Source organism: Gobio gobio (genome assembly GCF_949357685.1).
Source record: "Gobio gobio genome assembly, chromosome: 25".
Lineage (NCBI taxonomy): Eukaryota > Metazoa > Chordata > Actinopteri > Cypriniformes > Gobionidae > Gobio > Gobio gobio.
Window position 1 is genome coordinate 468,468 of NC_137121.1, and position 15,413 is coordinate 483,880.

The following is a 15,413-nucleotide window of genomic DNA, read 5'->3' on the forward strand; positions in this document are numbered from 1 at the left end:
CAACTAAAGATGTTCACCTCGGTCCATTTATCTACATAATAAAGAGTATAAACTATATAAAATCATATGTTGGTAATATATTAGTCAACATTTAAACATTCATTGCATGTTTTTAATTTTATCAGTAGGGTTAGGGTTAGGGTTAGGGTTAGGGTTACATTACATTACTGGAGTAAATTAAAACCCAATACTTACATTTAAAAGTGTAATCTGGCAATTTCTCTTAATTTTTGGGGTAGGCAAGGCTGCGAAGCATCCATCCGAGTATCCTTCATTTCACGGGAAAAGAGGGACGCATTTGCAGGTCTTCGAAGGCCCTACGAACCAGGTGGAGGTCACAAATGGGCTGAAATCAGTCTGTGGACGTTTCATACAAGATCTGGCAACTCAACAACCTTGGAATAATATATTGACTCCCGGCAGAAACGGGAGTGTTGACAGGAATGCTCAAATGGGACAAACAAAATGAAATCGTTTCTGTAAAAAGTCTTAAACATAATTTTGTAATGTGTCTCTTTGACCTTTGGAGCAACTGGGTATGCCATATAAAGGTAAAAGCCTTATCCCTTACTGACACTTGAATAACACTGAAAATCACCAGTGATAATGCGTTTGAGTTCTTTGTACATAAGTTTGTTATTACACTTATTGCCTAAGAGATCTACATCACACATGTTTAAATAGGGAAGAAAAGCTACAGGTCTGGATAAAGGATTTGAGAAACTGCTTTGGATTATTCTTAGCAATCCTGTGGGTATTGCATTGCATACCTTATAACCTTTTATTGTAATTTTAACTTTATATTTATAAATGAAATCATTATGAGACATGAAATACCCATTATCATCTAATAAATCATGGATAAATATAATGTCTCTACTATATCAATCACTTTTAAACAGAGATTTAATTAATAATTACAGCCCTATTATTCCAAAGAGTGGAGTTGTGAGGGGAAATTATGGGTAAAATCATCTTCCAAAAAAGCAATACTTGTTTATGAAACTTAGATCATTTCATAGGTATTTTGCAGGGATCAAGATCACATCTCAACTCAAAATCAAGGCCACCAATGTGTTTATTAAATGATTAGGAATATGGCATCATATCGAGTGTGGCTTTGTTAAACACTCTTTCAGCCATTTTGTTCCAAATGTTCCAGGGATTCAAAATCAATGGCTCTCAAGCCTCCATGTTCATACTCTCTAACCATATGGCATTGGCCTAAATAATGTGTTTTATTTTTCCATATACATTTAAATAAAACTGAGTTCACAGATTTAAGGGGCAGTATATAAAACATGAGATAAATAGATAAGTTTGGATATTCCCTCAGTTTTAGTCAAGAGGATTCTAGTATAGATAGGTCTCGAGATAACCAGTGATTAAAAGACTTTCATACTTTCTGTTTTAGAGTCAAAATGGAAATGTTCTCTATTGGCAACACTTTTGGTGATCATAACCTCTAGGTACTTAACCTCCATTGTCACTGGAATGCCTTCTATATCCTCTAAATCACAATTATGAATAGCCATTAATTCACATTTTTTAAGGTTTAGGGTCAGACCTGACGCCTTTGAAAAGATGGACGTCTTTATTTTTAAGAAATAAAAGAGTGTCGTCTGCAAACTGGCTTATATAGTAAAGGCCCTACCAAGAATGTCTATGCCTAGATTGTCCTCAAAAGATTTTATGAATAGAGATATTCATTCAACTGCTGAATTATAAAGTGATGGTGAAATGGGGCATCCTTGTCAGATTCCTCGTTTAATATGAATTCTGGGTGATGAACCTAAATAAGGCAAACACTACTAAAAATATCATTATAAAACATGGAGATTACTCTCATAGAGCAGCATTGAACATCTGAACATGTATATGTAAAGCCGTATAAAGCTCTTGATTAGAGATTCCAGCTTCAGTTCTGATGTGCTCGATCTCAGACGCTGTGTTTGAGTCTTCAGAGATTTCACACTGACGAGAAACTGGTCAAACTGGTTTCCACTCCCTGTAGCGTGAGGTTAAAGGTCATTTCTGAACACACACACACACTCACTCACACACACACTCACACACACACACAGATGAAGGAAGACAGCAGGCGAGTGCGTTCGGTCTCTATAAAGTTTAATTGAAGCAGGAAATCACGGACAGGTTAGTCACGTTAAGAGGCGGACCTGTGCTTGAACTGAACCAATGAGTATGATCAATCCCATCATGCACCTGGCCTCTGAGTAACTGCAGGCCGTAAAGCTCAAGGCATCCATGCATTTGGCAAAACTCTCTCACGCAGACGCAGATCAGGAGCGAAACACACGAAACACTGCTTCATCAGAACTAGACGCGCTCCTCCTGGACACACAACATCATCAGACCAACGGCCAATCACACGACTCAGAATCAGCAACACCGAACTAAAGTTAGCGACTGTTACAAACATCGTTAATGACATTCATCACGAGTCACCAGCGCAGCACAGAATGATACAGTCAAGACAGAAGCGCTTGTGCTCAAGAATCAGTGATAATGAATCAGTGAATCAGGGATAATGAATCAGTGAATCAGGGATAATGAATCAGTCAATCGGTGCTAATGAATCAATGAATCAGTGATAATGAATCAGTGAATCAGTGATAATGAATCAGTGAATCAGGGATAATGAATCAGTCAATCGGTGCTAATGAATCAATGAATCAGTGATAATGAATCAGTGAATCAGGGATAATGAATCAGTGAATCAGTGCTAATGAATCAATGAATCAGTGATAATGAATCAGTGATAATGAATCAGTGAATCAGGGATAATGAATCAGTGAATCAGTGCTAATGAATCAATGAATCAGTGATAATAAATCAGTGCTAATGAATCAATGAATCGGTGATAATGAATCAGTGCTAATGAATCAATGAATCAGTGAATCAGTGATAATGAATCAGTCAATCGGTGCTAATGAATCAATGAATCAGGGATAATGAATCAATGAATCGGTGCTAATAAATCAATGCTAATGAATCAGTGAATCGGTGCTAATGAATCAGTGCTAATGAAGCAGTGCTAATGAATCAGTGAATCTGTGCTAATGAATCAATGAATCAGTGAATCAGTGCTAATGAATCAGTGAATCTGTGCTAATTAATCAATGAATCAGTGCTAATGAATCAGTGAATCAGTGCTAATGAATCAATTAATCAGTGCTAATGAATCAGTGGATCGGTGCTAATGAATCAATGAATCAGTGAATCAGTGCTAATGAATCAGTGATAATGAATAAATGAATCAGTGATAATGAATAAATGAATCAGTGATAATGAATCAATTAATGAATGAATCAGTGCTAATGAGTCAATGAATCGGTGCAAATGAATCAATGAATCAGTGCTAATGAATCAATGAATCAGGGATAATTAATCAATGAATCAGTGCTACTGAATCAATGAATCAGTGAATCGGTGCCAATGAATCAGTGATAATGAATCAGTGCTAATGAATCAATGAATCAGACTAATGAATCAATGAATCAGTGCTAATGAATCAGTGAATCTGTGCTAATGAATCAATGAATCAGTGAATCAGTGCTAATGAATCAGTGAATCTGTGCTAATGAATCAATGAATCAGTGCTAATGAATCAATGAATCAGTGCTAATGAATCAGTGGATCGGTGCTAATGAATCAATGAATCAGTGCTAATGAATCAGTGATAATGAATAAATGAATCAGTGATAATGAATAAATGAATCTGTGATAATGAATCAATTAATGAATCAGTGCTAATGAGTCAATGAATCGGTGCAAATGAATCAATGAATCAGTGCTAATGAATCAATGAATCAGGGATAATTAATCAATGAATCAGTGCTACTGAATCAATGAATCAGTGAATCGGTGCTAATGAATCAGTGCTAATGAATCAATGAATCAGACTAATGAATCAATGAATCAGTGCTAATGAATCAGTGAATCTGTGCTAATGAATCAATGAATTGGTGCTAATGAATCAGTGATAATGAATCAGTGAATCAGTTATAATGAATCAATGAATCATGGATATTGAATCAACGAATCAGAGCTAATGAATCAATGCTAATGAATCAAAGAATCAATGCTAATGAATCAATGCTAATGAATCAATGCTAATGAATCAATGAATCAATGCTAATGAATCAATGAATCAGTGCTAATGAATCAATGCTAATGAATCAGTGAATCAGTGCTAATGAATCAATTAATCAGTTCATTCACATCTCAAACGTGTTCGTTTACATCAGCTGATCATATTTCATGAACACAAACACAAACGCCGCTTCATTCAGCCGCTGACGCTCCAATGCACAAATTATAGTCCTAATTAAAAAAACCTAGAGATATGCTAATATAAAAACAGATACAATACCGAAGAGACGGAAATCTATATAAATTATTGCATATATAATAATCCAGTAAAAGTGAAAGAATTGTTGCTTTGCTTTGACTGTATCCGTCACAGAAATGAGAGAAAGCCACTGATCTGACGACGACATGAAGACAAACATGAGACGCTCAGACGCTGATCCGTCACCGTGAACCGCACAGGAAGTGACCAGCAGCACTTCCTGTGTCCGCTCCTGCTGGACCAATCAGAGAGTGAGATGTTGTAAGGCATATTGAACTGACATTGAACACACGCTCTGTCCCGAATCTTCAGTCCGGACGGACTCGGGAACATGAGCGTGTTTCATCCGTGAGAGTTTGTTGAATCAGGATGAATCTACATTCAGAGAATCAAACTCAACAGAGCCGCGAAGAGCAGCGAGGAGAAGAAGCCGAGAGATGGAGACGCTAGAGCTGCCACCGCCGCTGCTGAGGAACCTGCACACACACACACACATCAGAACACTATACAGCTGAATCAACTTTGATTCATAATAGATGAGCTTTACATGTTGAACTGAATCAACACTGAACTGAATCAACATTTGAACTGAACTGAATCAACATTTGAACTGAATTGAATCAACATTGAACTGAACTGAATCAACATTGAATTGAACTGAATCAACATTGAACTGAACTGAATCAACATTGATCCTCAGGTGTAGGTCACTCTTGTGTAAATGATCCTCAGGTGTAGGTCACTCTAGTGTAAATGATCCTCAGGTGTAGGTCACTCTAGTGTAAATGACCCTCAGGTGTAGATAAATCTAGTGTAAATGACCCTCAGGTGTAGGTCACTCTAGTGTAAATGACCCTCAGGTGTAGGTCACTCTAGTGTAAATGACCCTCAGGTGTAGATCACTCTAGTGTAAATGATCCTCAGGTGTAGGTCAATCTAGTGTAAATGAGCCTCAGGTGTAGGTCAATCTAGTGTAAATGAGCCTCAGGTGTAGGTCACTCTAGTGTAAATGATCCTCAGGTGTAGGTCAATCTAGTGTAAATGAGCCTCAGGTGTAGGTCACTCTAGTGTAAATGATCCTCAGGTGTAGGTCACTCTAGTGTAAATGAGCCTCAGGTGTGGGTCACTCTAGTGTAAATGATCCTCAGGTGTAGGTCACTCTAGTGTAAATGATCCTCAGGTGTAGGTCACTCTAGTGTAAATGAGCCTCAGGTGTAGGTCACTCTAGTGTAAATGATCCTCAGGTGTAGGTCACTCTAGTGTAAATGAGCCTCAGGTGTAGGTCACTCTAGTGTAAATGAGCCTCAGGTGTAGGTCACTCTAGTGTAAATGATCCTCAGGTGTAGGTCACTCTAGTGTAAATGATCCTCAGGTGTAGGTCACTCTAGTGTAAATGATCCTCTTGTGTAGGTCACTCTAGTGTAAATGAGCCTCAGGTGTAGGTCACTCTAGTGTAAATGATCCTCAGGTGTAGGTCACTCTAGTGTAAATGATCCTCAGGTGTAGGTCACTCTAGTGTAAATGAGCCTCAGGTGTAGGTCACTCTAGTGTAAATGAGCCTCAGGTGTAGGTCACTCTAGTGTAAATGATCCTCTGGTGTAGGTCACTCTAGTGTAAATGATCCTCAGGTGTAGGTCACTCTAGTGTAAATGATCCTCAGGTGTAGGTCACTCTAGTGTAAATGAGCCTCAGGTGTAGGTCACTCTAGTGTAAATGAGCCTCAGGTGTAGGTCACTCTAGTGTAAATGATCCTCAGGTGTAGGTCACTCTAGTGTAAATGATCCTCAGGTGTAGGTCCCTCTAGTGTAAATGATCCTCAGGTGTAGGTCACTCTAGTGTAAATGATCCTCAGGTGTAGGTCACTCTAGTGTAAATGAGCCTCAGGTGTAGGTCACTCTTGTGTAAATGATGCTCAGGTGTAGGTCACTCTAGTGTAAATGATCCTCAGGTGTAGGTCACTCTAGTGTAAATGATCCTCAGGTGTAGGTCACTCTAGTGTAAATGATCCTCAGGTGTAGGTCACTCTAGTGTAAATGATCCTCTGGTGTAGGTCACTCTAGTGTAAATGAGCCTCAGGTGTAGGTCACTCTAGTGTAAATGATCCTCAGGTGTAGGTCACTCTAGTGTAAATGATCCTCTGGTGTAGGTCACTCTAGTGTAAATGATCCTCTGGTGTAGGTCACTCTAGTGTAAATGATCCTCAGGTGTAGGTCACTCTAGTGTAATTGATCCTCAGGTGTAGGTCACTCTAGTGTAAATGAGCCTCAGGTGTAGGTCACTCTAGTGTAAATGAGCCTCAGGTGTAGGTCACTCTAGTGTAAATGATCCTCTGGTGTAGGTCACTCTAGTGTAAATGATCCTCAGGTGTAGGTCACTCTAGTGTAAATGATCCTCAGGTGTAGGTCACTCTAGTGTAAATGAGCCTCAGGTGTAGGTCACTCTAGTGTAAATGATCCTCAGGTGTAGGTCACTCTAGTGTAAATGATCCTCAGGTGTAGGTCACTCTAGTGTAAATGATCCTCTAGTGTAGGTCACTCTAGTGTAAATGATCCTCAGGTGTAGGTCACTCTAGTGTAAATGATCCTCAGGTGTAGGTCACTCTAGTGTAAATGATCCTCAGGTGTAGGTCACTCTAGTGTAAATGAGCCTCAGGTGTAGGTCACTCTAGTGTAAATGAGCCTCAGGTGTAGGTCACTCTAGTGTAAATGATCCTCAGGTGTAGGTCACTCTAGTGTAAATGATCCTCAGGTGTAGGTCACTCTAGTGTAAATGATCCTCAGGTGTAGGTCACTCTAGTGTAAATGATCCTCTGGTGTAGGTCACTCTAGTGTAAATGAGCCTCAGGTGTAGGTCACTCTAGTGTAAATGATCCTCAGGTGTAGGTCACTCTAGTGTAAATGATCCTCAGGTGTAGGTCCCTCTAGTGTAAATGATCCTCAGGTGTAGGTCACTCTAGTGTAAATGATCCTCAGGTGTAGGTCACTCTAGTGTAAATGAGCCTCAGGTGTAGGTCACTCTTGTGTAAATGATGCTCAGGTGTAGGTCACTCTAGTGTAAATGATCCTCAGGTGTAGGTCACTCTAGTGTAAATGATCCTCAGGTGTAGGTCACTCTAGTGTAAATGATCCTCAGGTGTAGGTCACTCTAGTGTAAATGAGCCTCAGGTGTAGGTCACTCTTGTGTAAATGATGCTCAGGTGTAGGTCACTCTAGTGTAAATGATCCTCTGGTGTAGGTCACTCTAGTGTAAATGAGCCTCAGGTGTAGGTCACTCTAGTGTAAATGATGCTCAGGTGTAGGTCACTCTAGTGTAAATGAGCCTCAGGTGTAGGTCACTCTAGTGTAAATGATGCTCAGGTGTAGGTCACTCTTGTGTAAATGATGCTCAGGTGTAGGTCACTCTAGTGTAAATGATCCTCAGGTGTAGGTCACTCTAGTGTAAATGATCCTCAGGTGTAGGTCACTCTAGTGTAAATGATCCTCAGGTGTAGGTCACTCTAGTGTAAATGATCCTCAGGTGTAGGTCACTCTAGTGTAAATGATCCTCAGGTGTAGGTCACTCTAGTGTAAATGATGCTCAGGTGTAGGTCACTCTAGTGTAAATGATCCTCAGGTGTAGGTCACTCTTGTGTAAATGAGTGTTAGTACCTGCGATGCGCACATGAGCCACGGCGCCGTCTCCACCCTCGCTGTGCGCACGCACCTCCACCAGGTAATCTTCCTTCATCAGGGGCAGATCGATGGACTGCTTATCTGTGGTGTACAGCATCCAGCTGGACAGCTCATCCTTCCGGTACAGGACCTGAGGGAGAACAGGGACCGGTCAAGAGCTGATAGAACTCATCACGTGTGAGTCAGGAGCACAGCTGGCCTACATTTGTTCTTGTTTGAGAAGCGTTTCACTCACAGTGATGTACGCTAACCCTCTGTGCATGTTTTGTTTCGTGTACAGTATGGATGATAGCATGAGTGTTTGAGTGCTGAGACCTTATATCCGGCCACGGTCGACTCGTTGGCCAGCGCCTGCACCTTCTCCCAGGCGATGTTGATGGTTGTGCCGCTGTTGTGCACCTTTGTGCCGATGATCTTCGGAGGCTGACTGGGAGCTGAGGAACACAGAGACCATCTCATACTTAATTTAATTAATTTGTTACATTTATATAGCGCTTTTCTAGGCACTCAAAGCGCTTTTACATATAGAAGGGGGATTCTCCTCAACCACCACCAATGTGCAGCATCCACCTGGATGATGCGACGGCAGCCATATTGCGCCAGAACGCCCACCACACACCAGCTGATTGGTGGAGAGGAGACAGAGTGATACTTCATTTATTTTACTTTATCATTTTGTCACAGAGCTGTTTGTCAGTAGGTGCGTTTACATGGAGCACTGGAATCGGTTTAAAAGTCTAATCCGAATGAAAATGCTCCATATAAACACCTCAATCGGATTAAAATGGCCAAACCGAATGAAATTGTAATGGGTTTGAGAGGGGTGGGATAAACCTTTTCATGAACCGATCAAACGAAAAATTCCACCATGTAAACGACCTGATCCGATTACTGTGAGTGCATGTCCTTCTGTGATGTAATATACACCGCGCGCCTCCACAACTGAAGAGGTATACACACCAGGCTAATGTTGACTGAGAGGAAAGTTTTTTTCTGAGCTAATAAACTTTTTATTTCGTAACATGTTATGAACATGATGTTGGAATAATGACGCAGGCATAGCCTGGCTACAGCATCTCATCTGGACAGCGTTTGTCCTGTAGGCTTCAACTGCGCCTGACAGAAGAATGTATTTTTCTGAGGTGATTCTAACACTTTACAACAAGTAATGAATAGCTTTTATAAAACTGTATAAGTCCTGGTGGCCGCTGACAGTTGCCATGGCAACGGGGAACATTCAAGCCGATATTTCTGTTTCGATATATATGTCGATATTTCTGTTTCTTGTAAGCTAGATACAAAAAAAAGTTCAACAACTGCTTCAAATTTGTTAATTAACATTACCCACAGTCTACTCTAATTACTTTTGTTAAAGGTCCCGTTCTTCGTGATCTCATTGTTCAAACTTTAGTTAGTGTGTATTGTTGCTGTTAGAGCATAAATAATACCTGTAAAATTATAAAGCTCAAAGTTCAATGCCAAGCGAGATATTTCATTTAACAGAAGTTCCCTTTCAAAGCCTACAGCGAACGGCCGGTTAGGACTACATCCCTCTACTTCTTTCTTTAATGACGTCAGTAGAACAGTTAGTTGACTAACCTCCGCCCACAAGAATACGCGAAAAAGGGGTACGTGGAGAAGAGGAAGTGTTGCGTGGAGAAGAGGAAGTGTTGCGTTTGAGTGTGTTTGTCGCCATGTCGTCGAGACGCTGTTATTTTCATCCCAGAGTCAAATCACCTTTGTTTGGCTTTCCCAGGGACGCTGTAGAGATCATTGAGCGCATAGCCGCATACATCTCCCTGTTAAGAGGAGTGACCTTTCTGTGCAACGTGTGCTAAGCTGCTGTCCAATCACAACACAGGAACCGTGCAACGTGCCCTAAGCTGCTGTCCAATCACAACACGGGAACCGCTGGCACAATCAGAACTCGTGACGTATTTCTGAAGGAGGGACTTCATAGAACAGGAACTCATCAGCCGTTTTTAGGACAGTGAGAACAGCGGTGTACAGATCAATAAATTGTGTGAAAAATACTGTGTTTTTTTTACACGTGAAACATGAACACATGTTATATTGCACACTGTACACACAATCAAAGCTTCAAAAAAACACGAAGAACGGGACCTTTAATATTTAGACCTCTGTGATTATGGTATCTTTCCTTAATCATCTGAAATATCTATGCGTTTATGCCGAGCACGTCTTGTTCTTGTTTCACCATATCCTATGTTTTTATTAATAATTTGGGGGCATTTTATAGTTAATTTTGTGTTTTTCAAAATAAATTAATTGAATTAATTTTGATTCATCATTCATCATTCACAGCTGTAGAAATAGCCATTGTATAGGACATAAATTAGGTTAAACTACTGCATGTCCGCCCACAGAAAAATAAATAAATATAAAAATGACCAACACAGAACTATTGATCCACGATACGTTATGAATCTGATGCGGCAGACAAACTGTGTGCGCACGTCACAAAGTGATCCCGACTGAAAGTCAGCACATGAGAACACCAGATCGGTTTAGATAACGTCTCCTGTAAACAGTCCACCGAATCTTTCAATCGGAATGATTTTAATCGGAATGACAAAAAAGAGCGCATGTAAACTGAGAGCCGGTCTGACTGGGTCAGTGTTCGGTCAGACTCACGGGATTTCTTGGTGTGGATCTTGTGTCTCTGGCTGGCGGGTCCGTACCCGGCGCCGTTATACGCCCGCACCTCCACCAGGTACCGCGAGTCGGCCGTCATGTTGTCCAGACGCGTGTGGTTCTCTCGACTTGGCACCAGAACCCGCCGCGCCGACGCCTCATTCTCCAGCGCCTCCCTCCAGTACCGGACCTGAGAGAGAACACCCGCGGGAGATTAGCACGAGTCTAGCAGTGGTCAGGGCTGTGTGCCCGCGGGTCAGTACCTGGTAACCCTCAACGGTCTGCTGTGGCACAGGCACCCAGGACACCACGGCTTGAGTGGCCGACAGCGCTCTGGCCTCGGCGATGATGGGCGCGTCCGTTGGCACTGAGACACACACACACACACACACACACACACACAAACACGCACATACGGCAGTCAGACTCAGAACACTTCATCACCTGGGTTACCTGTGTGCGGTCACTCACCGTCCTGCGCAGAGTAGATGAAGGCGCTGATGCTGAACGGACCCTCGCCCTGACTGTTGAAGGCCTTCATCTTCACCTCAAATCGGGTGGCCGGGGGGATTTTGGGGTCCTTGTGGACGTACTTTCGGGCCTGTGGATCGGTGACCGTCACACGCAGCCACTCGGGGTCATTGAGAGGCTTGAAGGCGATGATGTAGCCGAAGTTACTGCCGTAGTAGTACTGCGACTGGACCGGCTGCAGAGCAAAACCACACAAGAACCAAACCCCATCAGCAAAACCAGGTCAGAACACGCCTCAGTTACTCTCCCCAGCTAATTAGTCACACTACAGACAATATTGTTCTGTAAATCAGCCAAAAGTGTTGTGCTGCCCCTTAACCTGCACATAAGCTTTAATGCCATCCCATTGTTAATCCGTAGGGTTAATATGGAGTCGCCCACCCTTTGCAGCTCTAATGTAGCGTTCACACCGGACACGAATGACGCAAATAATTCGCGCTATTCATGCGTAGTTGGACGCTTGAACATTTTGAGTTTACTCACTTCATTCGCGCATGACATTCACTTCACAAAAGACGTGAGTTCGCCTCATGGGCGGGGCTTCGGCCAGCGGCTCATCTCGTTGAGAAATGGCTGACATGGGCTGTGTTCATACGTCTTTTTTGTTAAAATCTATTGTTAATGTGTGACAAAACATAGTTTTAAGACTTTTTCAGGCGATAATGTAGTTGTTTAAAGCTCAAATCTGTGGTTTCTAAAGAGAGCTCCTCTCTGAACATGTGATCTGGTGTGTGTGGAGTTGAACATGTGATCTGGTGTGTGTGGAGTTGAACATGTGATCTGGTGTGTGTGGAGTTGAACATGTGATCTGGTGTGTGTGGAGCTGAACATGTGATCTGGTGTGTGTGGAGCTGAACATGTGATCTGGTGTGTGTGGAGTTGAACATGTGATCTGGTGTGTGTGGAGTTGAGCATGTGATCTGGTGTGTGTGGAGTTCAACATGTGATCTGGTGTGTGTGGAGTTGAACATGTGATCTGGTGTGTGTGGAGTTGAGCATGTGATCTGGTGTGTGTGGAGTTGAACATGTGATCTGGTGTGTGTGCAGTTGAACATGTGATCTGGTGTGTGTGGAGTTGAACATGTGATCTGGTGTGTGTGGAGCTGAACATGTGATCTGGTGTGTGTGGAGTTGAACATGTGATCTGGTGTGTGTGGAGTTGAACATGTGATCTGGTGTGTGTGGAGTTGAACATGTGATCTGGTGTGTGTGGCGCTGAACATGTGATCTGGTGTGTGTGGAGTTGAACATGTGATCTGGTGTGTGTGGAGTTGAACATGTGATCTGGTGTGTGTGGTGTTGAACATGTGATCTGGTGTGTGTGGAGTTGAACATGTGATCTGGTGTGTGTGGAGTTGAACATGTGATCTGGTGTGTGTGGAGTTGAACATGTGATCTGGTGTGTGTGTGGAGTTGAACATGTGATCTGGTGTGTGTGTGGAGTTGAACATGTGATCTGGTGTGTGGAGTTGAACATGTGATCTGGCGTGTGTGGAGTTGAACATGTGATCTGGTGTGTGTGGAGTTGAGCATGTGATCTGGTGTGTGTGGATTTGAACATGTGATCTGGTGTGTGTGTGGAGTTGAACATGTGATCTGGTGTGTGTGTGGAGTTGAACATGTGATCTGGTGTGTGTGGAGTTGAACATGTGATCTGGTGTGTGTGTGGAGTTGAACATGTGATCTGGTGTGTGTGGAGCTGAACATGTGATCTGGTGTGTGTGGAGTTGAACATGTGATCTGGTGTGTGTGGAGTTGAACATGTGATCTGGTGTGTGTGGAGTTGAACATGTGATCTGGTGTGTGTGGCACTGAACATGTGATCTGGTGTGTGTGGAGTTGAACATGTGATCTGGTGTGTGTGGTGTTGAACATGTGATCTGGTGTGTGTGGAGTTGAACATGTGATCTGGTGTGTGTCGAGTTGAACATGTGATCTGGTATGTGTGGAGCTGAACATGTGATCTGGTGTGTGTGGAGCTGAACATGTGATCTGGTGTGTGTGGAGTTGAACATGTGATCTGGTGTGTGTCGAGTTGAACATGTGATCTGGTGTGTGTGGAGCTGAACATGTTATCTGGTGTGTGTGGAGCTGAACATGTGATCTGGTGTGTGTGGAGTTGAACATGTGATCTGGTGTGTGTCGAGTTGAACATGTGATCTGGTATGTGTGGAGCTGAACATGTGATCTGGTGTGTGTGGAGTTGAACATGTGATCTGGTGTGTGTGTGGAGTTGAGCATGTGATCTGGTGTGTGTGGATTTGAACATGTGATCTGGTGTGTGTGGAGTTGAACATGTGATCTGGTGTGTGTGGAGTTGAGCATGTGATCTGGTGTGTGTGGAGTTGAACATGTGATCTGGTGTGTGTGGAGTTGAACATGTGATCTGGTGTGTGTGGAGTTGAACATGTGATCTGGTGTGCTGTGGAGTTGAACATGTGATCTGGTGTGTGTGGAGTTGAACATGTGATCTGGTGTGTGTGTGGAGTTGAACATGTGATCTGGTGTGTGTGGATTTGAACATGTGATCTGGTGTGTGTGGAGTTGAACATGTGATCTGGTGTGTGTGGAGTTGAACATGTGATCTGGTGTGTGTGGAGTTGAGCATGTGATCTGGTGTGTGTGGAGTTGAACATGTGATCTGGTGTGTGTGGAGTTGAACATGTGATCTGGTGTGTGTGGAGTTGAACATGTGATCTGGTGTGCTGTGGAGTTGAACATGTGATCTGGTGTGTGTGGAGTTGAACATGTGATCTGGTGTGTGTGTGGAGTTGAACATGTGATCTGGTGTGTGTGGATTTGAACATGTGATCTGGTGTGTGTGGAGTTGAACATGTGATCTGGTGTGTGTGGAGTTGAGCATGTGATCTGGTGTGTGTGGAGTTGAACATGTGATCTGGTGTGTGTGGAGTTGAACATGTGATCTGGTGTGCTGTGGAGTTGAACATGTGATCTGGTGTGTGTGGAGTTGAACATGTGATCTGGTGTGTGTGGAGTTGAACATGTGATCTGGTGTGCTGTGGAGTTGAACATGTGATCTGGTGTGTGTGGATTTGAACATGTGATCTGGTGTGTGTGGAGTTGTGAGCTCCAGTGGATCAGGGCGCTCAGCGCTCATTAACCCCGGCGAGAGCAGCCTTTCCTCGGCCAGTCCTTCAGCCGTTGGCTCTGGTGTCTCTGTGGCGTCTCCAGCTATAATTGGTCTTGTGTGGATCTAACGGCCCATCTTTGCTCTCATGGATCTATAATTTGTTCCCTGGTGAATCGTTTATGCTGAGGGCAAAGTGAAGTTTCATTACTCTTTTATTTTTAGGCTATTTAACTTTACGTTAGCGTTGTAGCCGACTAGCTCTCACTGTGAATGTTTGACTGAATTGTTTGCTTTATTTCATGTGTAGCTTCTTACACCTTTTACTTATTCTTCTGTATTATTGATCAATCATAAACTTGCATTTAACAAAAAGAGACTGGGTTTCATGTCATTTAATGTTATCACAGTGATAATCATATTGCCTGAACCAGATATTAATATTCAGATTTTCTCCTCATTGTTGTCACTACTAGAGCAAGCTCCTGATTGGTTAACACGGCGCGAATATCCGCCAAAGTTCAGATTTTTCAACTTGTGCGATTCGTGATTTGGCCGTCCCCACACTGTTCCCACAAAGATGGGAGCATGAAATTGTCCAAAATGTCTTGGTGAAGCATTAAGAGTTCCTTTCACTGGAACTAACCCCTGAAAAACAACCCCACCCCATAACTCCCCCTCCACCAAATTTACACTTGGCAAATGTGTGTAGAAGCATCTGCAGGCCTACATTTGTTCTTGTTTGAGAAGCATTTAAATTAAAGTTGAGTGTCAGTCACAGGAGAAAGTGTGTTTTGAGATGTTTCTGAGTGACACTGGTCTTGATGTGATAATGTGAGGTCTGGTACCGTCCATGTGATGGTGAGCTCACGACTGGCTCCGCCTCCTCCACCGATGTCTGACGGAGCCACGACCGGCCCTAAAGAGAGAGAGAGAGAGTGTGTTTGATATGGGAAAGAGGCTCAATATATTTGACTAAAGTATTTGAGAGACATAAGATCATGACAGATAACAAAGTGCACTTTAAAAACACTTCTAAACAAACAAATAAATTATGCATATTATGACAATCTTTAATAATTCACGCCGTTTGGTT

General features: G+C 42.6%; 1 protein-coding gene across 1 annotated transcript in view; it reads right to left on the reverse strand.

Moving 5' to 3' along the window:
* Positions 1-2,112: 2,112 nt before the first annotated feature.
* The window catches only part of cntn1a (contactin 1a), a 35,716-nt gene continuing 22,415 nt past the window's right edge, over positions 2,113-15,413 (reverse strand). The window contains exons 17-23 of the mRNA XM_079809000.1: positions 15,166-15,236; positions 11,170-11,404; positions 10,962-11,065; positions 10,699-10,888; positions 8,359-8,477; positions 8,020-8,173; positions 2,113-4,848 (exon numbers count right to left, since the gene is read on the reverse strand). Coding sequence (XP_079665126.1) covers positions 4,754-4,848; positions 8,020-8,173; positions 8,359-8,477; positions 10,699-10,888; positions 10,962-11,065; positions 11,170-11,404; positions 15,166-15,236 — 968 coding nt within the window. The 3' untranslated portion in view covers positions 2,113-4,753. The remainder of the gene's footprint in view (positions 4,849-8,019; positions 8,174-8,358; positions 8,478-10,698; positions 10,889-10,961; positions 11,066-11,169; positions 11,405-15,165; positions 15,237-15,413) is intronic.